The 24,605-nt window shown below is 41.0% G+C and overlaps 2 protein-coding genes across 8 annotated transcripts in view; one reads left to right on the top strand and one right to left on the bottom strand.

The window, feature by feature from the left end:
• The window catches only part of fhod3b (formin homology 2 domain containing 3b), a 139,833-nt gene extending 125,406 nt beyond the window's left edge, over window positions 1-14,427 (top strand). For all 6 annotated transcript variants that reach the window (XM_088084150.1, XM_088084152.1, XM_088084151.1 and 3 more), the window contains 2 exons: window positions 11,559-11,720; window positions 11,836-14,427. In XM_088084150.1, the coding sequence (XP_087940276.1) occupies window positions 11,559-11,720; window positions 11,836-11,918 (245 nt within the window). In that variant the 3' untranslated portion in view covers window positions 11,919-14,427. The remainder of the gene's footprint in view (window positions 1-11,558; window positions 11,721-11,835) is intronic.
• Window positions 14,428-14,535: 108 nt separating this feature from the next.
• Window positions 14,536-24,252, bottom strand: LOC121945389 (retinoic acid receptor RXR-beta-A). 2 transcript variants are annotated; one of them, XM_042489539.2, is made up of 12 exons: window positions 24,081-24,252; window positions 22,572-22,763; window positions 22,167-22,320; window positions 21,728-21,907; window positions 21,264-21,317; window positions 19,732-19,892; window positions 19,411-19,540; window positions 16,929-17,055; window positions 16,773-16,814; window positions 16,552-16,643; window positions 16,347-16,452; window positions 14,536-16,210 (listed from the first exon to the last, which is right to left on the bottom strand). In XM_042489539.2, the coding sequence occupies exons 2-12, from the start codon at window positions 22,710-22,712 to the stop codon at window positions 16,063-16,065; spliced, it is 1,335 nt and encodes a 444-aa protein (XP_042345473.1). In that variant the 5' UTR covers window positions 22,713-22,763; window positions 24,081-24,252; the 3' UTR covers window positions 14,536-16,062. The 2 variants fall into 2 exon arrangements, with proteins under 2 accessions (XP_042345473.1, XP_042345476.1); XM_042489542.2 differs by lacking the exon at window positions 21,264-21,317 and having other exon boundaries at window positions 24,081-24,251.
• Between the last annotated feature and the right edge of the window lie 353 nt (window positions 24,253-24,605).

Below are 24,605 nucleotides of genomic sequence, written 5' to 3'. Positions count from 1 at the left end.
AAATGACACGTCCTAAAAAGTGCTGGAAATTACTTTAAACTACATAAAATAGCGTGCAAAGACACGCCATAGCAAATGCTGTTGCAAAAACGGTCAAAAACAACACATAATGGCATGTCGAAAAGTCCACCAAAATTGCAAGGCTATAGTATGGCAAAAATGTCAAAATATGACACGTCCTAAAAAGTGCTAAAAATTACTTTAAACTACATCAAATAGCGTGCAAAGACACGCTACAGCAAAGGATTTTCCAAAAACGGCAAAAAACACCCCAAAATAGCATGTTGAAAAATCCACCAAAATTGCAAGGCTATAGTATGGCAAAAATGTCAAAAAATGACACGTCCTAAAAAGTGCTGGAAACCACTTCAAACTACATAAAAGACAGTGCAAAGTCACGCCATAGCAAGGGATTTTCCAAAAACAGCCAAAAACATCCCAAAATAGCATGACGAAAAATCCAGGAATATGCAAGGCTATAGTATGGCAAAAATGTCAAAAAATGACACGTCCTAAAAAGTGCTGAAAATTACTTTAAACTATGTCAAATAGCGTGCAATGACACTCTATAGCAAAGGCTGTTGCATAAACAGCCAAAAACAACACAAAATTGTATGTTGAAAAATCCACCAAAAATGCAAGGCTATAGTATGGCAAAAATGTCAAAAAATGACACGTCCTAAAAAGTGCTGAAAATTACTTTAAACTATGTCAAATAGCGTGCAATGACACTCTATAGCAAAGGCTGTTGCATAAACAGCCAAAAACAACACAAAATTGTATGTTGAAAAATCCACCAAAAATGCAAGGCTATAGTATGGCAAAAATGTAAAAAAATGACACGCCCTAAAAACTGCTGAAAATTACTTTAAACTACATAAAATAGCTTGCAAAGACACGCTATCGCAAAGGATTTTCCAAAAACAGTCAAAAACAGCACATAATGGCATGTCGAAAAATCCACAGAAAATGCAAGGCTATAGTATGACAAAATTGTCAAAATATGACACGTCCTAAAAAGTGCTGGAAACCACTTTAAACTACATACAATTGCGTGCAAAGACACGCCATAGCAAAGGATTTTCCAAAAACGGTCAAAAACAGCACATAATGGCATGTCGAAAAATCCAACAAAAATGCAAGGCTATAGTATGGCAAAAATGTCAAAATGTGACACGTCCTAAAAAGTGCTGGAAACCACTTCAAACTACATAAAATACAGTGCAAAGTCACGCCATAACAAAGGATTTTCCAAAAACAGCCAAAAACATCCCAAAATAGCATGACGAAAAATCCACGAATATGCAAGGCTATAGTATGGCAAAAATGTCAAAAAATGACACGTCCTAAAAAGTGCTGAAAATTACCTTAAACTATGTCAAATAGCGTGCAATGACACTCTATAGCAAAGGCTGTTGCATAAACAGCCAAAAACAACACAAAATTGTATGTTGAAAAATCCACCAAAAATGCAAGGCTATAGTATGGCAAAAATGTCAAAAAATGACACGCCCTAAAAACTGCTGAAAATTACTTTAAACTACATAAAATAGCGTGCAAAGACACGCCATCGAAAAGGATTTTCCAAAAACGGTCAAAAACACCCCAAAATAGCATTTCGAAAAATCCACCAAAACTGCAAGGCTATAGTATGGCAAAAATGTTAAAATATGACACGACTTAAAAAGTGCTGGAAACCACTTTAAACTACATACAATTGCGTGCAAAGACACGCCATAGCAAAGGATTTTCCAAAAACGGTCAAAAACAGCACATAATGGCATGTTGAAAAATCCACCGAAAATGCAAGGCTATAGTATGGCAAAACTGTCAAAATGTGACACGACCTAAAAAGTGCTGGAAACCACTTCAAACTACATAAAATTGCATGCAAAGACACGCCATAACAAAGGATTTTCCAAAAACAGTCAAAAACAACACATAATGGCATGTCGAAAAATCCACCGAAAATGCAAGGCTATAGTATGGCAAAAATGTCGAAAAATGTGACACGTCCTAAAAAGTGCTGGAAATTACTTTAAACTACATAAAATAGCGTGCAAAGACACGCCATAGCAAATGCTGTTGCAAAAACGGTCAAAAACAACACATAATGGCATGTCGAAAAGTCCACCAAAATTGCAAGGCTATAGTATGGCAAAAATGTCAAAATATGACACGTCCTAAAAAGTGCTAAAAATTACTTTAAACTACATAAAATAGCGTGCAAAGACACGCTACAGCAAAGGATTTTCCAAAAACGGCAAAAAACACCCCAAAATAGCATGTTGAAAAATCCAACAAAAATGCAAGGCTATAGTATGGCAAAAATGTCAAAATGTGACACGTCCTAAAAAGTGCTGGAAACCACTTCAAACTACATAAAATACAGTGCAAAGTCACGCCATAACAAAGGATTTTCCAAAAACAGCCAAAAACATCCCAAAATAGCATGACGAAAAATCCACGAATATGCAAGGCTATAGTATGGCAAAAATGTCAAAAAATGACACGTCCTAAAAAGTGCTGAAAATTACTTTAAACTATGTCAAATAGCGTGCAATGACACTCTATAGCAAAGGCTGTTGCATAAACAGCCAAAAACAACACAAAATTGTATGTTGAAAAATCCACCAAAAATGCAAGGCTATAGTATGGCAAAAATGTAAAAAAATGACACGCCCTAAAAACTGCTGAAAATTACTTTAAACTACATAAAATAGCGTGCAAAGACACGCTATCGCAAAGGATTTTCCAAAAACAGTCAAAAACAGCACATAATGGCATGTCGAAAAATCCACAGAAAATGCAAGGCTATAGTATGACAAAATTGTCAAAATATGACACGTCCTAAAAAGTGCTGGAAACCACTTCAAACTACATAAAATTGCATGCAAAGACACGCCATAACAAAGGATTTTCCAAAAACAGTCAAAAACAGCACATAATGGCATGTCGAAAAATCCACAGAAAATGCAAGGCTATAGTATGGCAAAAATGTCAAAAAATGACACGTCCTAAAAAGTGCTGAAAATTACTTTAAACTATGTCAAATAGCGTGCAATGACACTCTATAGCAAAGGCTGTTGCATAAACAGCCAAAAACAACACAAAATTGTATGTTGAAAAATCCACCAAAAATGCAAGGCTATAGTATGGCAAAAATGTAAAAAAATGACACGCCCTAAAAACTGCTGAAAATTACTTTAAACTACATAAAATAGCGTGCAAAGACACGCTATCGCAAAGGATTTTCCAAAAACAGTCAAAAACAGCACATAATGGCATGTCGAAAAATCCACAGAAAATGCAAGGCTATAGTATGACAAAATTGTCAAAATATGACACGTCCTAAAAAGTGCTGGAAACCACTTCAAACTACATAAAATTGCATGCAAAGACACGCCATAACAAAGGATTTTCCAAAAACAGTCAAAAACAACACATAATGGCATGTCGAAAAATCCACCGAAAATGCAAGGCTATAGTATGGCAAAAATGTCAAAATATGACACGTCCTTAAAAGTGCTGGAAATTACTTTAAACTACATAAAATAGCGTGCAAAGACACGCCATAGCAAATGCTGTTGCAAAAACGGTCAAAAACAACACATAATGGCATGTCGAAAAGTCCACCAAAATTGCAAGGCTATAGTATGGCAAAAATGTCAAAATATGACACGTCCTAAAAAGTGCTAAAAATTACTTTAAACTACATAAAATAGCGTGCAAAGGCACGCTATAGCAAAGGATTTTCCAAAAACGGTCAAAAACATCCCAAAATAGCATGTCGAAAAATCCAACAAAAATGCAAGGCTATAGTATAGCAAAATTGTCAAAATGTGACACATCCTAAAAAGTGCTGGAAACCACTTCAAATTACAAAAAATACAGTGCAAAGTCACGCCATAGCAAGCGATTTTCCAAGGACGGTCAAAAACAGGACATAATGGCATGTCGAAAAATCCACCGAAAATGCAAGGCTATAGTATGGCAAAAATGTCAAAAAATGACACGTCCTAAAAAGTGCTGGAAACCACTTTGAACTACATAAAATAGAATGCAAAGACATGCCATAGCAAGGGATTTTCCAAAAACGGTCAAAAACAGCACACAATGGCATGTCGAAAAATCCACCAAAAATGCAAGGCTATAGTATGGCAAAAATGTCAAAAAATGACACGTCCTAAAAAGTGCGGAAAACTACTTTAAACTACATAAAATAGCGTGCAAAGACACGCCATAGCAAATGCTGTTGCAAAAACGGTCAAAAACAACACATAATGGCATGTCGATAAATCCACCAAAATTGCAAGGCTATAGTATGGCAAAAATGTCAAAAAATGACACGTCCTAAAAAGTGCTGGAAACCACTTCAAACTACATGAAATAGCGTGCAATGACACGCCATAGCAAAGGATTTTCCAAAAACAGCAAAAAACACCCCAAAATGGCATGTCGAAAAATCCACCAAAATTGCAAGGCTATCCATCCATCCATCCATTTTCTTCCGCTTATCCGGGGTCGGGTCGCGGGGGCAGCAGCCTAAGCAGGGAAACCCAGACTTCCCTCTCCCCGGCCACTTCATCCAGTTTTTCCTGGGGACCTCGAGGCGTTTCCCAGGCCAGCTGAGACGTAGTCTCTCCAGCGTGTCCTGGGTCTTCCCGGCCTCCTACCGGTGGGACGTGTTCTCTGAACACCTCACCAGGGAGGCGGCCCTGGAGGCATCCTAATTAGATGCCCGAGCCACCTCATCTGGCTCTTCTCAATGCGGAGGAGCAGCGGCTCTCGAGCTCCTCCCGATGACCGAAGCCACCCTATCTCTAAGGGAGAGCCCAGCCACCTCCACGGAGGAAACTCATTTCGCCGCTTGTACCAGCGATCTAGTTCTTTTCGTCACTACCCAAAGCTCGTGACCATAGGTGAGGGTAGGAACGGCGATCGACTGGTAATCGAGAGCTTGGCCTTTCGGCTCAGCTCCCTCTTCACCAAGACAGACCGGTGCAGAGTCCGCATTACTGCAGACGCCGCACCGATCCGCCTGTCGATCTCCCGTTCATCCTTCCCTCACTCGTGAACAAGACCCCGAGGTACTTAACTCCTCCACTTGGGGCAGGACTTCATCCCCGATCCGGAGGGGGCACGCCACCCTTTTCCGGCTGAGAACCATGGTCTCGGATTTGGAGGTGCTGATTTTCATTCCAGCCGCTTCACACTCGGCCGCGAACCGATCCAGTGAGAGCTGAAGGTCGCGTCTGATGAAGCCAACAGGACCACATCATCTGCAAAGAGCAGAGACCTAATCCTGAGGTCACCAAACCGACCCCCTCAACACCCTGGCTGCACCAGAAATTCTGTCCATAAAGTTATGAACAGAATCGGTGACAAAGGGCAGCCCTGGCGGAGTCCAACCCTCACCGAGAAACGAGTTCGACTTACTGCCGCAATGCGGACCAAGCTCCGGCACGGTCATACAGGGAACGGACAACCCGTATCAGGAGTCCGAAACCCATATTCCCGAGAACCCCCACAGGACTCCCGAGGGACACGGTCGATCGCCTTCTCCAAGTCCACAAAGCACATGTGGACTGGTTGGGCAAACCCCAAGCACCCTCAAGGATCCTGCCAAGGTCCAGAGTTGGTCCACAGTTCCACGACCGGGCGAAACCCGATTGCTCCTCCTGAATCCGGGGTTCACTATCCGCGGACCCTCTCTCTAGTACCCCGAACAGACCTTACCAGGAGGCTGAGGAGTGATCCCCTGTGGTTGAACACACCCTCCGGTCCCCTTCTTGAAAAGAGGGACCACCACCCCAGTCTGCCAGTCCAAGGGCACTGCCCCGATGTCCACGCAATGTTGCAGAGTCGTGTCAGCCACGACAGCCCCACAACATCCAGGGCCTTGAGGAACTCTGGGCGGACCTCGTCCACCCCCGGGGCCTTTTGACCACCTCGGTAACCTCAGCCCCAGAGATAGAGGAGCCCACCCCCGGGTCCCCAGGCCCTGCTTCCCCAACGGAAGGCGTGTCGGTGGGATTGAGGAGGACTTCGAGGTATTCCTTCCATCGATCCATTAACGTGCCCCGAAATGAGGTCAGCAGTGCCCTGCCGCCACCATACACAGTGTTGACGGAGCACTGCTTCCCTCCTGAGACGCCGGATGGTGGTCCAGAACCTCTTCGCGCCGTCGAAGTCGCCTTTTCATGGCCTTGCCAACCTCCCATGCCCGGTTTTCGCCGCGGCCGCTGCACTCCACTTGGCCTGTCGGTACTTTGTTCTGCTGCCTCGAGTCCCCACAGGCCAAGAAGGCCCGATAGGACTCCTTCAGCTTGACGGCATTCACCGCCGGTGTCCACCAGCGGAGTTCGGGTGTTGCTGCCCGACAGGCACCAACCACCCACGGCCACAGCACGGTCGGCCGCCTCAGCAATGGAGTGCACGGAACACGGCCCACTGGACTCAATGTCCCCAGCCTCCCGGGACATGGTCGAAGCTCTTCCGGAGGTGGAGTTGAAGCTCCTTCTGGACGGGAGACTCTGCCAGACGTTTCCCAGCAGACCCTCACTATGCGCTTGGGTCTGCCAAGGTCTGACCGCGCCCTCCCCACCACATCGAGCCAACTCACCACCAGATGGTGATCGGTTGACAGCCCGCCTCTCTTCACCCGAAAGTGTCCACATACGGTCATAAGTCCAACGATCGACTACAAAGTCGATCATTGAACTCCGCGCCTAGGGTGTCCTGATGCCAAGTGCGCATATGGACACCCTTATGTTTGAACATGGTGTTCGTTATGGACAATCTGTATGCAGCACAGTCCAATAACAAAACACCACTCAGGTTCAGATCGGGGGCCATTCCTCCCGATCACGCCTCCAGGTCTCACTGTCGCTGCCAACGTGAGCGTTGAAGTCCCCAGCAGAACGAGGAGTCCCCAGAAGGAGCACCTCCAGCACCCCTCTAAGGACTCCAAAGGGTGGATACTTGAACTGCTGTTTGGACCATAGGCACAAACAACAGTCAGGATCCGTCCCCAACCCAAGGTGGAGGGAGGCTACCCTCTCATTCACCGGGCGTGAACTCCATCGCAGGCATTCCGCAGGCCGGGGGGCATGGTTAAGCCACCCCTGCCCGGGCGCCTCTCACCAGTGGCAACTCCAGAGTGGAAGAGAGTCCATCCCTCTCAAGAAGACTGGTTCCGAGTCTGCCAAGCGTCGAGGTGAGGCGACTATATCTAGTCGGAACTTCAACCTCGCGCACCAGCTCAGGCCTTCCCCACCAGAGAGAGGTGACATTCCACGCCCCAGAGCCAGCTTCTGCAGCCGAGATCGGACCGCCAAGGTCCCCCGCTTCGGCTGCCGCCCAGCTCACATTGCACCCGGACCCCACGGCCCCTCCTATGGGTGGTGAGCCCACGGAAGGAGGTCCCATGTCACCTCTTCGGCTGTGGCCCGGCCGGGCCCATGGGTAAAGGTTGCCACCAGGCGCGCCATCGAGCCCCACCCCCAGGCCTGGCTCCAGGGGGCCCGGTGACCCAGCTGGGCCCGGCTAGGGGAACTCTGGACCATCGGTTGATGTCATCATCATAGGGGTCTTGTGAGCTACGCTTTGTCTGGTCCTCCCCTAGGACCTGTTTGCCATGGTGACTCCTACCAGGGGCATGAAGCCCGACAACTGAGCTCCTAGGATCACTGGGACACGTGAACCCCTCCACCACATAAGGTGGTAGCTCAGGAGGGGTTGCAAGGCTATAGTATGGCAAAAATGTCAAAATATGACATGTCTTAAAAGGTGCTGAAAACCACATTAAACCATATAAAATAGAGTGCAAAGTCTCGCCATAGCAAATCCTGTTGCAAAAACACCCCAAAACAACACAAAATAGCATGTTGAAAAATCCACCAAAAATGCAAGGCTATAGTATGGCAAAAATGTCAAAAAATGACACGTCCTAAAATGTGCTGGAAATTACTTTAAACTACGTCAAATAGCGTGCAAAGACACGCCATAGCAAAGGATTTTCCAAAAACGGTCAAAAACAGCACATAATGGCATGTCGAAAAATCCACCGATAATGCAAGGCTATAGTATGGCAAAAATGTCAAAATATGACGTCCTAAAAAGCTGCTGAAAATCACATTAAACCACATAACATAGCGTGCCAAGACACGCCATAGGAAAGGAATTTCTAAAACAGATAAAAACATGCCAAAATAGCATGATGAAAAATCCACCGAAAATGCAAGGCTATAGTATGGCAAAAATGTCAAAATATGACATGTCCTTTAAAGTGCTGGAAATTACTTTAAACTACATAAAATAGCGTGCAATGACACGCCATCGAAAAGGATTTTCCAAAAACGGTCAAAAACACCCCAAAATAGCATTCCACAAATCCACCAAAACTGCAAGGCTATAGTATGGCAAAAATGTCAAAATATGAAATGTCACCAAAAGTGCTAAAAACCACGTTAAACCACATACAATAGCATTCCAAGACACGCCATAGCAAATTATTTTCCAAAACAGCCAAAAACAACACAAAATAGCATGTTGAAAAATCCACCAAAAATGCAAGGCTATAGTATGGCAAAACTGTCAAAATGTGACACGTCCTAAAAAGTGCTGGAAACCACTTCAAACTACATAAAATTGCGTGCAAAGACACGCCATAACAAAGGATTTTCCAAAAACAGTCAAAAACAACACATAATAGCATGTCGAAAAATCCACCGAAAATGCAAGGCTATAGTATGGCAAAATTGTCAAAACATGACACGTCCTAAAAAGTGCCGGAAACCACTTCAAACTACATAAAATTACGTGCAAAGACACGCCATAACAAATGCTGTTGCAAAAATGGTCAAAAACAACACATAATGGCATGTTGAAAAATCCACCAAAATTGCAAGGCTATAGTATGGCAAAAATGTCAAAAAATGACACGTCCTAAAAAGTGCTGAAAACCTCTTTAAACTACATAAAATAGTGTGCAAAGACACGCCATAGCAAAGGATTTTCCAAAAACGGCAAAAAACACCCCAAAATAGCATGTTGAAAAATCCACCGAAAATGCAAGGCTATAGTATGGCAAAAATGTCAAAATGTGACACATCCTAAAAAGTGCTGGAAACCACTTCAAACTACATAAAATACAGTGCAAAGTCACGCCATAGCAAGGGATTTTCCAAAAACAGCCAAAAACATCCCAAAATAGCGTGACGAAAAATCCACGAATATGCAAGGCTATAGTATGGCAAAAATGTCAAAAAATGACACGTCCTAAAAAGTGCTGAAAATTACTTTAAACTATGTCAAATAGCGTGCAATGACACTCTATAGCAAAGGCTGTTGCATAAACAGCCAAAAACAACACAAAATTGTATGTTGAAAAATCCACGAATATGCAAGGCTATAGTATGGCAAAAATGTCAAAATATGACATATCTTAAAAAGTGCTGAAAAACCACATTAAACCACATAAAATAGTGTACAAAGACACGCCATAGCAAAGGATTTTCCAAAAACAGTCAAAAACAACACAAAATAGCATGTCGAAAAATCCACCAAAAATGCAAGGCTATAGTATGGCAAAAATGTCAAAATATGACACGTCCTAAAAAGTGCTGGAAACCACTTCAAACTACATAAAATTGCATGCAAAGACACGCCATAACAAAGGATTTTCCAAAAACAGACAAAAACATGCCAAAATAGCATGATGAAAAATCCACCCAAAATGCAAGGCTATAGTATGGCAAAATTGTCAAAATATGACACGTCCTAAAAAGTGCTGGAAACCACTTCAAACTACATAAAATAGCGTGCAAAGACACAACATACCTACGGATTTGTCAAAAACAGCAAAAAACACCCCAAAATAGCATGTTGAAAAATCCACCAAAAATGCAAGGCTATAGTATGGCAAAAATGTCAAAATATGACACGTCCTAAAAAGTGCTGGAAACCACTTCAAACTACATGAAGTTGCGTGCAAAGACACGCCATAACAAAGGATTTTCCAAAAACGGTCAAAAACAGCACATAATGGCATGTCGAAAAATCCACCGAAAATGCAAGGCTATAGTATGGCAAAAATGTTGAAAAATGACACGCCCTAAAAAGCTGCTGAAAATCACATTAAACCACATAACATAGCGTGCCAAGACACGCCATAGGAAAGGAATTTCTAAAAAGGGTAAGAAACACCCCAAAATAGCATGTCGAAAAATCCACCAAAAAAGCAAGGCTATAGTATGGCAAAAATGTCAAAAAATGACACGTCCTAAAAAGTGCTGAAAACCACATTAAACAAAATAAAATAGCGTCCAAACACACGCCATAGCAAAGGATTTTCAAAAAACGGCAAACACCCCAAAATAGCATGTCCACAAATCCTCCAGAAGTGCAAGGCTATAGTATGGTAAAAATGTGAAAATATGAAATGTCACCAAAACTGCTAAAAACCACGTTAAACCACATGAAATAGCATTCCAAGACACGCCATAGGAAATTATGTTGCAAAAACAGCCAAAAACAACACAAAATAGCATGTCCAAAAATCCACCAAAAATGCAAGGCTATAGTATGGCAAAAATGTCAAAAAATGACACGTCCTAAAAATTGCTGAAAACCACATTAAACCACATAAAATAGCGTGCCAAGACACATGGCCAAAAACACCACAAAATCGCAAGTCCATAAATCCACCAACAATGCAAGGCTATAGTACAGCAAAAATGTCAGACTATGACATGTCCAAAAAACTTTTGCAAACCACATTAAACCAAATAAAATAGCGTGCCAAGACACACCATAACATAGGATGATGTAAAAACGGCCAAAAACACCATGGTCTGGTGAAGAGACCTAAGACGGGTTTTTTTTACTTCTGGTGTTTAGGAAAGGATTGAGGCACATGAAAGCAAGCTTGGGAAATATCAGACCCTCATCCTCAAAATCCAACAGAGGGGATGGAGAGCCTGGAACCTCCTGTTGGAGGTGGGCTGTAGGGGCTTCCCAGGGCTGACAGTCTGGGGAGCCTTTGGAGTTCCTTGGGTTAGAGATCAAGCCCACAAAAAAATGGCCACAGACATCACCATGTAGGCTGAGGCAGATTTCAACGGCTTTGGCAGGAGAGGAGTGATCAGTTGCGCAATCAGGCTGGCAGTGGAGAGGACGGGCAGAGCAGAGTGATATATAGCCCAGAGCGACTGGTGGGGTGGTTCCAGGACGCTGGTTCTACTGTTGAGCCCCTTCGATGAAACACCAGTTAGGGCAGGGTTGCCTACTTGAAAACCGTATCAAAAATGTCTGAAGTCAAAAATGTCTGAATCACATGGCTCTGCCCTCGGATGATGAAAGGGTGATTGAAGAGAATAATTCAAGCTAACACAAAAGGTGCAAGAGGCAACTCCTGCCAAGTGTGGCGGCAGCGATGTGACATCATATGAAGACATACTGAAAACAAAAAATAGCAATTGCACTGCATGTCATAAATAATGTATGCCACAAAAAAAAAACAGTAATGTGATCTGATTCTTACCTTTCTTTTTTAGGGCGTGTTCCCCCATGGTGCTCTGTCAGTGATGACCCAATGAACTGCACAGATGATACAGCTGATGAGATCATGGAGAGGATTGTTAGGTCAGCCACTCAGGGGCCCAGCCAACGGACACAACCTCGGGAGAGGAGACGATCCAGAGCTAACCGGAAATCATGTGAGTCCTGTCAACTATTAGCAAAGTGTCATCGTTTGTTATTATACACAGAGAAATTTAACCAGCTGCACATGCAAACACTGCAATGATACACTTTTTTATCCTGTCTGCACAGTAAGAAGGACACTGAAGAACGGTCTGACAACAGAGGAGGCAAACGCTCTTGGCTTGTCCAGTGGTTCAGAGATGCAGGTGTGAGCCGGAAACGAGGACGCCTGGAAGCCCTTTCACTGCCCCTCCAGTGCCCACATTCAACCTGGCAGCCCGCTCCACTCTGGCTTAGCACTAAATTCCCTGCCTCCAGCTTTGATGAGTTGACCTCATCTTAATGCGTTTTGTTCACATAAGCTTGACATAAGTGCTTCCTCAAGAGAGTGGAAAAAGGTTTCATTCATGAACTGATGGAAAAAGAGAGCATAAACAGAGCGCTGCATTCAAACCACTAAGCTTTGATTTCGCTGGATAAACATTGATGACGTGCACTCACAAGGCTTAATTACAATCATCCTAAGAACATGACATTGCATACAAACACCTGCGCAAAAATGTGCTTTTTAAGGCGGAGGGCATCAAAAGAGTTGGCAGTGCGTGTGCTTCACTCTCAGCGGCCTTGACTGAATCCAAAGGGCAAGAGGTGTGGCACAGACACTAAACTGTCCGCTGCTTGGGTTTTAAGTCATTGCTGCAGCTTTAGTGACAAACTGAAAGACATTTCATCTGTTGAATAGATGGCTTTGAGGGTTATTCTGTTATATACTACTGTGGTAGTTTTGTGTTTCTTTTTATTTTGCTCAAGAGGGTGCTCAAATAAGGAACATTTGCACTGGATGTAAAAGTTGGGTATCAATGGAATGTGAAATCCTTGACACTGATGAACCACTGACATCTGAAACTATACTCAACAATTAAACCAGCAAAAGAACAGTAGCACAGTTTTTAAAGTCTAATTTAAGTGGACACATTCAAGGCAGATGAGGATCGAAGGCTTTGTCTCAAATGTCTGTTAGTTGATTAGATAAGAAGGAATTGATCAGAGAAACATTTTTTTAAAGATAACAGTCAGTTACTGATGTTAAGACTGGTGATTCCACTAGTTTCTGACAAATGCTCATCAACAGTTTTAGCTTAAACAAATCATGTGACTTATTCTTACTGATTGAAGAGTTTGAGATGGTTTAAGGAAGGCAGGCGCAGTGTTACTGGTGAGCAATCTTCACAGTTATGTTGTTTTATTTTCTAGAAACTATGAGCTGCACATCTCAGAGTGCCTTTCAGAGACAGTTATTTATTAAGATGTTTTCAGGGACATATAATCAAGAAATTGTTACTACAGATGTGCAGTCTGCGAGGGCGGCGAGAGGATAATACTGCGACGTATATCGTTCACGAGCTGTGATTTATTTTTAACCAGTGTTTTTAAACTTGTCCTGGCAAAAAAAAAAGACAAAAAACCCCCATGTTATGTCTTAGATCAAATAATGTTATGAAGATAGCTTTAAAGTATTTATGACAACTTAGGGATTGGTCATGCACATTAGCTGTATCCTGTTGCCTTACTGTAGAATAAGGACCTGCATTGTTCTACTTTAGTCAAGATCTAGGTTAAAATGTTGAAAATAGACCAGGCCAAATTAATTTACAGTTCAACAGGCATCACTGGAGGTCTCAGTGATTTGCACACGTGGAGCTTCATTCTCTAACTATGAATGTGAACATCAGGGGTTAAATGATAATTAGTAAAACAGACACACATGAAATCTCCATTATTTATCTATTTTAAAACATGTAAATGGGGAACCCACAGTTTAACTTTTTTTATTATGCAGGTCTATTTTTGACTATTGATGAGCTCACTGTGCTATTAATTTGGAATGGCCTTGGCTAAATTTATAACATGCATAATTTCAATTCATATCATGGCATGGTAACTTCAATAGCAAATTTTCACTGTGATGGAAACACAGCCATTGAGAGAAACAATAATCTAGCGCGACATCATCATAAGGCTACATAAAACCACACCAGCAGTACATGTTTTTGTTTTCTTTTGTTAGATTAACTGAAAACTATTCAGCACCTTAGACTCAATGTGTAGCATGCAACTTAGTAGAACTGAAGTTATGAGCGGAAAAACTCATCGTGTTTCCCAGATTGTACTGATTTGTCAACACAGAAGAGATGTGTTAAGTAATATAGGGGGAATGCTGTAAAATGATGTACATGTCATGACTGTCTTTATGTTGTTATTTTTTCTTTTTTTTTTTGCTCCATGTGTAGAATAGTGTATAATAGACTAAAAGCAGTATTATTCTAAATATAATTTAAGCAAACCAAGCCATGCATGGTTTAAAAGGTGTCACTTCTGCTTGATACAAAAGGAGGTTCACTTTGGTTCTCAGAGCTGTAGGTTTGTGTTATTAAACCTTTTTACTTCAGACTGTAGCTGAAAAAATGTGGTGAAACGTGCAGTGATGAAATTCACCAGCTAGTCCTGTGGAATCCCTTAAAAGCCTTTTGATTTCATTGCACTCAACATTTTTTTCTTTTAATTTAATTTAAGCCCACCACACACACAAACATTGCTGCCTGTGCCATAACATCACTGTGGAACTTGGACACAAGTGCTATACAACCAAGGCTTCGATTGCATCTGTGCCCACACCAAAAACTATGTAACAAGATCAATAAAAAGGCTCATTAAGACGTCTTTTGACTGCTTTGTTTTTTTGTTGTTATTTTTTTCCTGTATCTTTAAATTGGGTTTTAGAAAAATAAGTGTCACATCTAACACATTTTGGAAAGAAAAAGCAAACAGTAAAACTTAAGCCTTTTTATTTTCAGTCCACACAACCCATGCTTCAAGTCACTTTATGTTCAAGAGCATATAGAGGTCGATGACAAGCTTAACCAGTATCGCTCATCTGGGGTTTGCACATGGCCGTCATACAGACCTCATTTGGTCTTGTTTAAAATTCCTATATGTCCACAGGTGTTATGGATCTAAATGTGATTATGGTTTGCTTTTAATAAATTGCAGAGACATAAACTATGAACAAGACAGCTACCTACAAAAAGGGGGGAGGGGAGGGTTGGAAAATACAATTGAGCATCAAAAAAAAAAAAAAGCACAAAAAATAAAAATCAGCTGAAACAGTCTCAGCAAATCCAGTGCAACCCAAGACATGTTCTGCTTTATACTAGCTGAAAACTTAAAAAAGGGCACATATTAAGAATTATATAATTTGTATATCCTGATCATAATTCAAATTTATCAATATACATTTTCCCTGAACGATTACTTTTGCACAGTACCTTTGAATTGTATAGATAAATTACAAAATGGAGTATTCCCTTTCCACCAGACGCAATTTACTTTGTAAAACCCCTCAATGACTGACAAGCAGAAAGCTTTTATGCTGTTAACATTTTATATTGCTACATTTTAACAAAGATTAACAAAGGGATTTTCAGTTTTGCATATTTTCTTAGGTTTGTGGTTTTGGTGTGCATCTGCACCAATGATGTCAAATTATTACTGAAATAGCACCAAAATACAAACGCCCAACTATTTAAAGGCTGGGCGTTTAAAAAAGTGTTTTAGAAATAGTACATAGCAAGTGTGCAGTGCAGTTTAATCGTTAACCACAAAGTGATTAGTTTTATAAAATGGCAAAGAAGTAAACAACACTAACTGTATATTACCAGACACATAAAGCTGATCCTAAATCAACACGGACAAGTCGGACCTGACTGATGCAACCGCTGACTTGTCTTCTATCGCAGGGTCACTGTTAGGATTTTATCTTCTGCAAAGGACTCAAGTAGACTCAGAGCTGTTGTTGGACACAGTTACCGGTAACTGTTTGGTACAATTATATTCTTTTAGAGCTGGCTTGAATTAGAAATTAAAAAAAGGAGACTTTGCCCTTGATGCATACATGATTCAGGTTGCCTTCCTTTTAAAAATAGGTTTTGGAGATCAGTTCAGTTGGAGAAACAACTGAAACTTGATGTTTGAGGTGTTTAAAAAGCTTATATAAAAATGTATACCCAAATTATAGCTCCTGTGAGGGAAATATGTAAATGTTTACATTTTTAAAAATACTTTTTTTTTAACCATAGGTACTCATGAAGTTATTTTAACATATAGCACCAGCTTGTAGATCATGCCAAGCCTTGGGTTTGGTCTAAAGAGCAAATCTGTGCTGCACTAAAATAGTGTAACCCAGACAGCAGTGAGACAAATTGACAAATCTTCAAAGAACTTAAAGTGCCACTCCAGTCCCACTCCAGCTTCCCAGACTTCAGCTATCTAAACCTAACCACAGTACGCGTTTCCTATCTAAGACAACTGATGGGGAGCTTCAAGCATTTCCATAAGGAAAGTGTCAATAGGTGTGTCACCGATCAGCTTAAAGAAGAAGAGATGCTCCAAGCACTTCAAGCCAATGGATCGCAGTGCCGGCAGTCGAAGAAGGAGCTTTGCAAACCTGCACAGGGCAAAGAAGACATCCTTTAGTTGGATAAGATAACCAGTGCACTAACAATATTTAACGCTGACATTTTACAATGTAAAGTAAATGCAGCAGACTAAAACACAAGCTTGTGATAGGAGCGGGCATTTACCTTCCCTGCTGCTCTGGGTATTTCTGTTTGCAGTAGGCTTCCAATGATGCATAGACCTTTTCTCTAAGGAGCTCCACCTCACCAGTGTTGGAGAGCCCTTTAGCATCTGCAGCAAAATAAAGAAAATATTTTCATCAGGGTGAGATTCTTAAAAATTCACATTTCACTTTAAAATTTCATGAGGATATCAGCATTGAGGAGGCACCTGGATTGAACAGGACGATGGCTCGGAGGCAGCCCAGCTCTGTTTTGTCCATTTGCATATCTCTCATTTTGTTGACGAGCTCCGTAAGAACCCTAAATTTTACATGTTGTTGTTATTTTAAAAAGGTTTTAGAGTGTGAAATACAGAGAGCATAATGTTAAAATTACACAAACAATACTGACTCAAGGACATTCATAAATCTTACAAACGTGTGAAATTACCTGTCAAATATGGCGCCGACCTCTGCACTCTGCACACTCTCCCTGTGTTAAATAAAATCATTAATCACACAGACACATACAGCATTAACAAAGGCATTAGCAATAATAGCAATTTATTTTTGAGTATGCTGGCAGTTTTTTGTCTCATCGATGTACCTGTCAAAAATGGCCCCGACTCCTGCACTGTGTACACTGTCGCGCTGCAGCTCAGAAGCCAGAAGAACGCCATCCTTTAAAGCAATGGAGCGATGGGAGAACGAGGCGATGAGGAGCTCATTCCAACCTGACAAATTAAAAACGGTGAAAACTGTGAAAAACACTGCAGAAGTGCTTAAGGTGAAATTTCACTCAAAATGAATGGCTGTTTTTGAGAGGGAAATCTTTGAAGTGTGTCCAAAAGTTGCCTCTATAAGCTTCAAACCAGTGCTATAAAAAAAAGTTTTGATCTCCGTTCATTGTGTATCCTGACACATCAGGATACACTCCTGCTGTCGCAAACAGCTGCTAGCTCCCCCCACCTTTGCGAGTCACTTCCATAGTGTGCCAGGGCAACACACTTACAAACTTAAGTTAACTTATTAATGCCTGTAAAACTTCTTGGGTCATCAACTACAACATAATGTCTTCACACCAGGTAACTCTGCCTCCGTTTTCCCAAACTGGTAGTCGATTGACCCCTCACTCTCTTCTGCGCTCCTTCCCCTACAGCTGCATACACTTAAGTGGTCAGTTGGGTTTCAAAATAAAACCGGACAAAAAAACCTTCAAAAAGAATTCCAGACTGCCATCTTCAAATAAATTACACTGTGTATTCATTTGTAAGATATCCTTTTAATCTATGTTAATCTATTCATCAACAAACACGAATATTCATACCATCAACATTATTGCCATAATTGCGGGTTTTCACGGATGTTATCATTCACGTTTCTTTGTTGTCATGGTACTTTTGGTACTATGGTACTATACTTATGGTACTATACTTTTTTGTATTGCATACAATCATGACAGCCAGTTTTCTGGTATTGATTACAGTCACACTGACACAATCTTGATAAAATTGAGACTATTTTCTTTAGATTATTTATTAGACCAGACAGATCAGCAGCGTAAAAGGGGGAGAGAGTGGGGACAACATGTAGCTAAAAAGCCTGGAGCGGGAGTTGAACCTGAGGCTGATGCAGTATGAGGCACCTGCTTTATCCACTCAGCCACTGATGCCCCACAGAGCCAAGACTATTTTAAACCAGGATTTCATTAATACTCCTCTTTTTGTTGTTTTTTTTGCTCTCATTTTTAAATATTGAAAAATAAATGAAATATTTTAAGAAATAAAAACCAACATCTCTCTATATATTGATATACCTATGTATCAAATACACATAAACACCGACACTCCTACATGTAGAAGAAAACACAAGAGCTTTCTGAGCTTACTACAGGAAATGCTGAACTGAAAGCTCCCCCGTTCACTTTGTTTGATGCTCTTAAGTCAACAAAACAGGTCAAAGAGAAGAGACTTCGTTTAGAAATAAGCAGCATTTAGGAGTTCATACAGACTAAGAAAATCAAGGAGGTGCTCTGGTCAGATGCAAAATCTCATCTCGCTGACTGTCTGACCAAAAAGGGGGAATCGGCTGTGGTGCTACTGAAAGCACTGTGGACAATAAGCTGAAAACTGAAAACTGAAAACTTTGATTGATATGCAACAACTGTTGTGTCTTAAGTTAAGATTACTGTTGCCCTTGTAATCTAAGTTTAAAAGGGTTTTAAAAAGTTTTGGGACAGGTAATGTCTGAGGCTGGATTCGAACCCACGGCCGGCGCAGCAAGGACCCAATCTCTGCACACGGGGCGCCGCTCTATCCACTGAGCCACCAGGCAACCTGGGTATTCTCAAGATTTTGATGATGCAACTACTCTTACCGATACAGCTTATCAATACAGTTCTGCTATAGGTTCTTTTTGTCATTTTTGTCAAACAAAAAGTTAAAGAACAGAGTTAGCGTTGCTTTATTTTCTCAGATGCATTTTATATTCTGTGTATAAATTACAAATCTAGGCAGCGACTGCAAAAGCACTGTGAGCACTGACTCCAGTGTCGTGTAACCTGTCCACCATTATTACTAAGAGCAGGATCTGTGTGTGTGCGCGTGCGTGCGTGCATGTGTGCGCGTGCGTGCGTGTGTGTGCGTTTGTATTTGTTTTTCTGTTTGTGTGTGTGTGTGTGTGTGAGAGAGAGAGAGAGAGAGAGAGAGAGAGAGAGAGAGAGAGAGAGAGAGAGAGAGAGAGAGAGAGAGAGAGAGAGAGAGAACATAAAGAGCTGAGGTCTGGGGAGAGAGAGATTGTGAGAAGCGAATGATGCATCACAGACGAATGTCTTCACCTTTATTGAAAATTAGAAACGGAGTGAGGGAGGAAAAAACTGTAAAGTGTTAATGTAGCCTAAATAAATATAAAATGTTTTCATTTCTCTTGCACTGAGAGCAGAACTGTTAATGTCGGAGCTTATCATTACCATGCTGTTTAATGATTTAGCTGCAGGGCCCCTTTCATACCATGTTTGATCTGTTCTCTGTGTTGATTTTGAAGGTGCAGTTTCACACAGATCATTCATGACTGCAGGTGTTCGATCATACCTGCTCGCAGGAGGATGACCTGGTCATCGAGGGGCAGTTCAGAGAAATGAGGGATTCTCTTTGCCCACTCCACCAGGGCAAACAGCTGTTTGTCTGCAGTCTGACAGATGTTGGTGACTGCATCATGGGGCTGAAGCAAAACAAACATCATGTTTCTTAGATGTACCACAAAAACAAAAAACTTCTAGAAATTATGTAAGCATGTATTTCAGAGCATGTTTTTAATGAAGTTATTCTAAAAACACGGGGCCCAAGCCACCATACTTCAGCAAAAAACAGATGACTGAGAATTCTCTTGACTGCGATGTTGTGAGCACTCACGGAGTTGCCTGCAGAACCGCCATCAGAGTGCAGCTCAGTCTTCTGCTCCACAGCCGTCTCTGCCTCTAAAATCTTCTCCACGGGCATCTCCTCATTCACTCCGACACTGAACTCCAGCTCTCCTTCACGCTCACGGTTCCTCTGGCGCTCCTCCTGGACCGCTGCACAGTGGTGGGGGCACAAAATGAGTGAGATGATGGTAAATACTAAGAATGACAAACATAAAGTGATGAATGTATGCATTAGAGAGTGATATTGTGCAAAATGCTCTGCATCTTTGCAGGATTTTTGCTACATTGAGAAATTCCTTTTCAAATTATATACTGTCTCGACACAAATGTCATCGTGACAGCGGCGCTGAATTTCAAAAGCATGGCATCCAATAGATTATTGTCAATTATGTGTGAAGTGTGGGCCTGACAATCTCTACAGTAGATTCCTCAAGATCTGATTTTGATTCAAGGAGTTAAGAACCGATTATAAAATGTTTCTCAATGCATCTTTGAACATACTGATTTTTCATTTCCATGTTTTCTATTGTTTAACACATTTGCGATAGCATTATTAATATCCATCATGACAAAAGTCAGATGAATTTACTTCCATTATCTCAACAGAAGTATAGTAGCTGGCAAATTGAAATTACATGCATAAGTTTGTTATTAACATGCCTTCCAGTTAGTTTATATGCATTAGCCTAATATTTCACAATCAAATACTAAATCGTTTGTGACAAAATCACAATGCATCTAAAAATAAAAATAAATTTCCCACCCCTTCTGACACAGCAGCCCTAAACCAGAGTGGTGCTTTCCTACCAGCACAGGGCAACATGAGGACAACTGAGACTAGCATGTGAAGTTTGTTAAAAGTTAACGGTAGTATAAAAAATGTAATGAGAGACAGAAAGAGAGTGAGTGTCTCTATGGAGTCTACAGTAACCAAAAAAGGAGACTGTGATCTGACTGAGACTTGGTAGAACAGAAGCTGTTGTCTGATCCAAAGTATTTGGACTTCCTTCAATCAAACTGAGAGGAAAAAAACAGAACCTGTTTGAAAATACTGATTCTGTAACAGATAATCCATCCACCTCACTGACAGATAAGACACTCAGATAAAAGTGCAACCACAACAAACGGACATGGTGGTTTAACTGGTGGCAAAGCAGAGCATACACACTTGATATGCTTAAATCTAGAGCTGTGCAGACCTAATAAAAATGCAACAGCTCTCTTAATACATGTATCATATATGTAGATTTGAGAGCCTGACTTTGTGGCCTACGAAAGCGTTTTATATTTTGCTGCCTCAGCACCAATCTGCTCCATCAGATTTTAAATACACACATTCAACAAATAACTGCAGCTTTCGGACTGCTGATATTATAAGCAGTCTATCCTCAGTCTCCATCATTTCTGGGTATGTTTTCGCACATTTATCCCCCAGATAGCAATTTTGCACGTCTAACACAACAGGCTAATTCCTTTAGTAGCATAAAAATACAATATCCAATTAATATTTTAATGTCATACTCATCCATCCCTCATCTTTTCCATCTTCTTTTATCCACTTTACATGTTTGATCACTATTGAAAGATGGAGAAAGGGTAGAATAGGAGAAAATGAAGAGAAGAGATGGAGAGGGGTTAGTTATATAAACCAGCCCCAATACACTCGTCTCTACCTTTTATTTTATCTAATCTGTCTAATCTAGCATCCACCCTCACCTACTCCAGAAATAGTACTAATCCAATATAACTTAATCAATTTAAATGGCCTTCCTTTGGTATAATTAGATATTCTGAGAAATCGAATTCACTGCCAATTTTGAAATCATCATAAAAATGCATATTTAACTCAATGTTGCAGGAAACTTCAATGTAAGTCACCTTTGTATTGTTGCATGGAACAACAAAACATGTTCCTAAACCTTCAGTAACCAAAGAGGCTCTCAAAATGAACCTAAACCTCTAAGGCAATTCTGTTCCTTGCATACCTTCCCTCTTCATGCCCATGGCCAGGCACTTCTGGTAGCGGCAGTACTGGCAGCGATTGCGCTGGCGTTTGTCAACCAGGCACTCTTTGTTATCTCTGCAGGTATAGCTAAGGTCTTTGCGCACAGTTCTTTTGAAGAAACCTTTGCAGCCCTCACAGCTGTACACTCCATAGTGCTTGCCTGTAAATTACACACACACACACACAAAAAAACGTTAAGTTAGAGGCTAATGGTACAATCGAACAAAGTGACGGAGACAGTCCAGCAAACATTTTGTATTTTTATAAGCAATAGTGACTGTGATCCATTTTGTTAAAATGTTGAGGAAAAACAGGCAGAAACATAGGAGAGCAGGGGATTATCGACACTAGAATGAAATTAAACAGTCTCCAGCTGATGTTTCACTTCTGCTAATCTTGCTCTTAGCACACTCACTCACCTGAAGAGCGGTCTCCACAGATGACACACATGCGTTTCTGAGACAACATTATTCCAGGGCTGTGAGCTGGCATGGGCCTCAGGCCAAATGGAGGCTTGATATCCTCTGAGCTGCTGATTGAATGCATCCCTGATATGGGTGCTGAAGAAGAGATCTGGACACATGAAACAGCAAAAATGACAATAATTAAAATACTGTCAATACTTCTTTTTGCGTCACCTAAAATCTCCTTTTTTGAAAACTGACTGTACTGAACACACTGTAAAAGACTGCACCGCAGTAGCCAAAACTAACATGTTTAGCCTCTAACGCATGTAAACAAACATCAATGCCCTTAAACTACAGCAGATTAATCCCTTAAATAAAAAATATGTATTCACGAACTTTCTAATGGCTTTCACTTACCTGACTGTTGCTGATGGGTCCAAATCCCAGAGAAGGTGAGACCACCTGAGGATTGAGTGAGGGACTGATGACTGAGAAAGGAGAACCCAAGACGTTGGTGGGGCTGTTGGAGGCTGAGCTGTTGGGCTGCTGTGAGGACATGGCTAGTAAGCTACCCAGGAGAGGATAAGGTCCCGTCAGAAGGATATCAATCTGTGGGTGACACAAAAGAAAATTATTAGTTTTTTGGTCAAACTTGAACAATCATCTGTCCATGTAGTAATCGGTCTGGATTGCATACTGAGCTGAAAACATTTACTTGATAAGTCAATCAACAGAATTTGAATCTGCTAAACATTTTAGTCATGTTTCAAAGCTGTCCCAGCTGTCCTGTCTGTGGCACAATTTGCTACTTTATCTCTGTTTAATGCAATAAAAAAATCTTTATATCTTTGTTATTTGGAATAACAGCTAGACTAAATAATGAAATTTGAAGACATCATGGATTTAAGTAAATGTGATGGCATTTCTTCGTTTACTGATGAATAGTACACAAATATATACCTGAGAAAATAAACGTTAAATAATAAATGTTGTGTGGTGACCCTTGTTTGAGGACACAATGACGTTAAGCTCCACATTTCCCCAACTAAAATATTCATCAAGCAATCTATCAAATTCAAGCTCTAAAATAACTAAGACATGTACTAATCTACATGCAAAACAGAGTGGTGTGGTGGAAGGATGTTATTGAAAACATTTATGTACCAAACAGACGCCCAAAATCCGAATTGTTTTGCATGTGTCGCCTTCATCAACTTAATCGCATTAAAAGGAGGAACACTGAGATTAAGCAACACTTTTTATTTTTAGTATGCGAATCTTGATTTAAACTATAAAATTCATAAAGTACACAAACATTTGCTTACGTTAGTCAGTGTTGTTAGCTAGCCCCTGTTGGCATCGCTGTAACGTTACACGTTTGCTAAATGCTGCTAACGATACGCAGTAACGTTGACATTAACCTTAATCCGTGGAAAACAATATTCAGGAAATGTAAACAGCTAAAGCCAAACAAAAGGGCCTGTGCCCACGGGTCTCTTCATAAATGAGTATTTGTATAATGTTTTACCGATCGCAACACATAAGTAGTACACTATGTTTTCTTTAAACGTTAACTAGCTAGCTAGCTAGCTACAAATCCATAAAAGCTCGAAAGCCCCTGACGAATGCTAACATTAGCTTTGACTTACATGTCTGGTTTATATTGCATTGCACAACCTTTAGTAAAACTACAATAAAAACATACCCCGTTTATCAACGAGAAATGTGAAGTTTGACAACACGACGGAAATCAAAACACTTCAACAAAATCGCAAAAATAGCGGTGTTTTCTAGCGAGCTAGGGTTAGCTTGTTAGCAGCAATAACGTAGCTATTGTGGCTAACATTAGCTTCATGCACGGTTCAGTCTGAAGAAGCAGTTGCTGACAAAATAGCTCATGGTCGTTTGAAGGTTGAAATTACTCACCAGACACACCTTCGACGCATTGTTGAAAACAGCTTCACTGTACTTGTTGTAATCAGATCAACGCCAGACTACGGACCGACACTCAGATCCAGTTTACTTCAACTTGACGCCGCTGTTGTTGTTTACAGGCCATAGTGGCTCGGTGCCAGTATCCCTAGAGCCAAAATGTCTCATGGGACCACCCATAACAGCGCTGTCATATGACACTCCTGCAGTTTGTGTTCCGCTTGACTTATTATTTAATCAGACTGATATAAATTCATTTTAACTGCGTGTTCCATGTTTAGCAATGTTGAGCAGCGTTTGTTACATAATTATAATAGATTACAATACGGTTTTTATATACACATTTCGCATAATTTATCGTTTTTAAACTGAGTAAATGACCTTCAAAAAAGGTTTAATAAGGTATATCACTGATGCATTCTGTGTGTCGTGTAAAATGACTGAAAATGTGCATATAATGGACAAAAGACTCCTTCTTGGACACCTTTCATGGAAAAACAGGAATCACGTTTACCATGA

This window comes from Plectropomus leopardus, chromosome 11 (genome assembly GCF_026936395.1).
Source record: "Plectropomus leopardus strain MGB_pleo_1.0 chromosome 11, ASM2693639v1, whole genome shotgun sequence".
NCBI lineage: Eukaryota > Metazoa > Chordata > Actinopteri > Perciformes > Serranidae > Plectropomus > Plectropomus leopardus.
The sequence above is the reverse complement of the archived record's forward strand: the minus strand, read 5'-3'. Positions and strand labels throughout refer to the sequence as shown.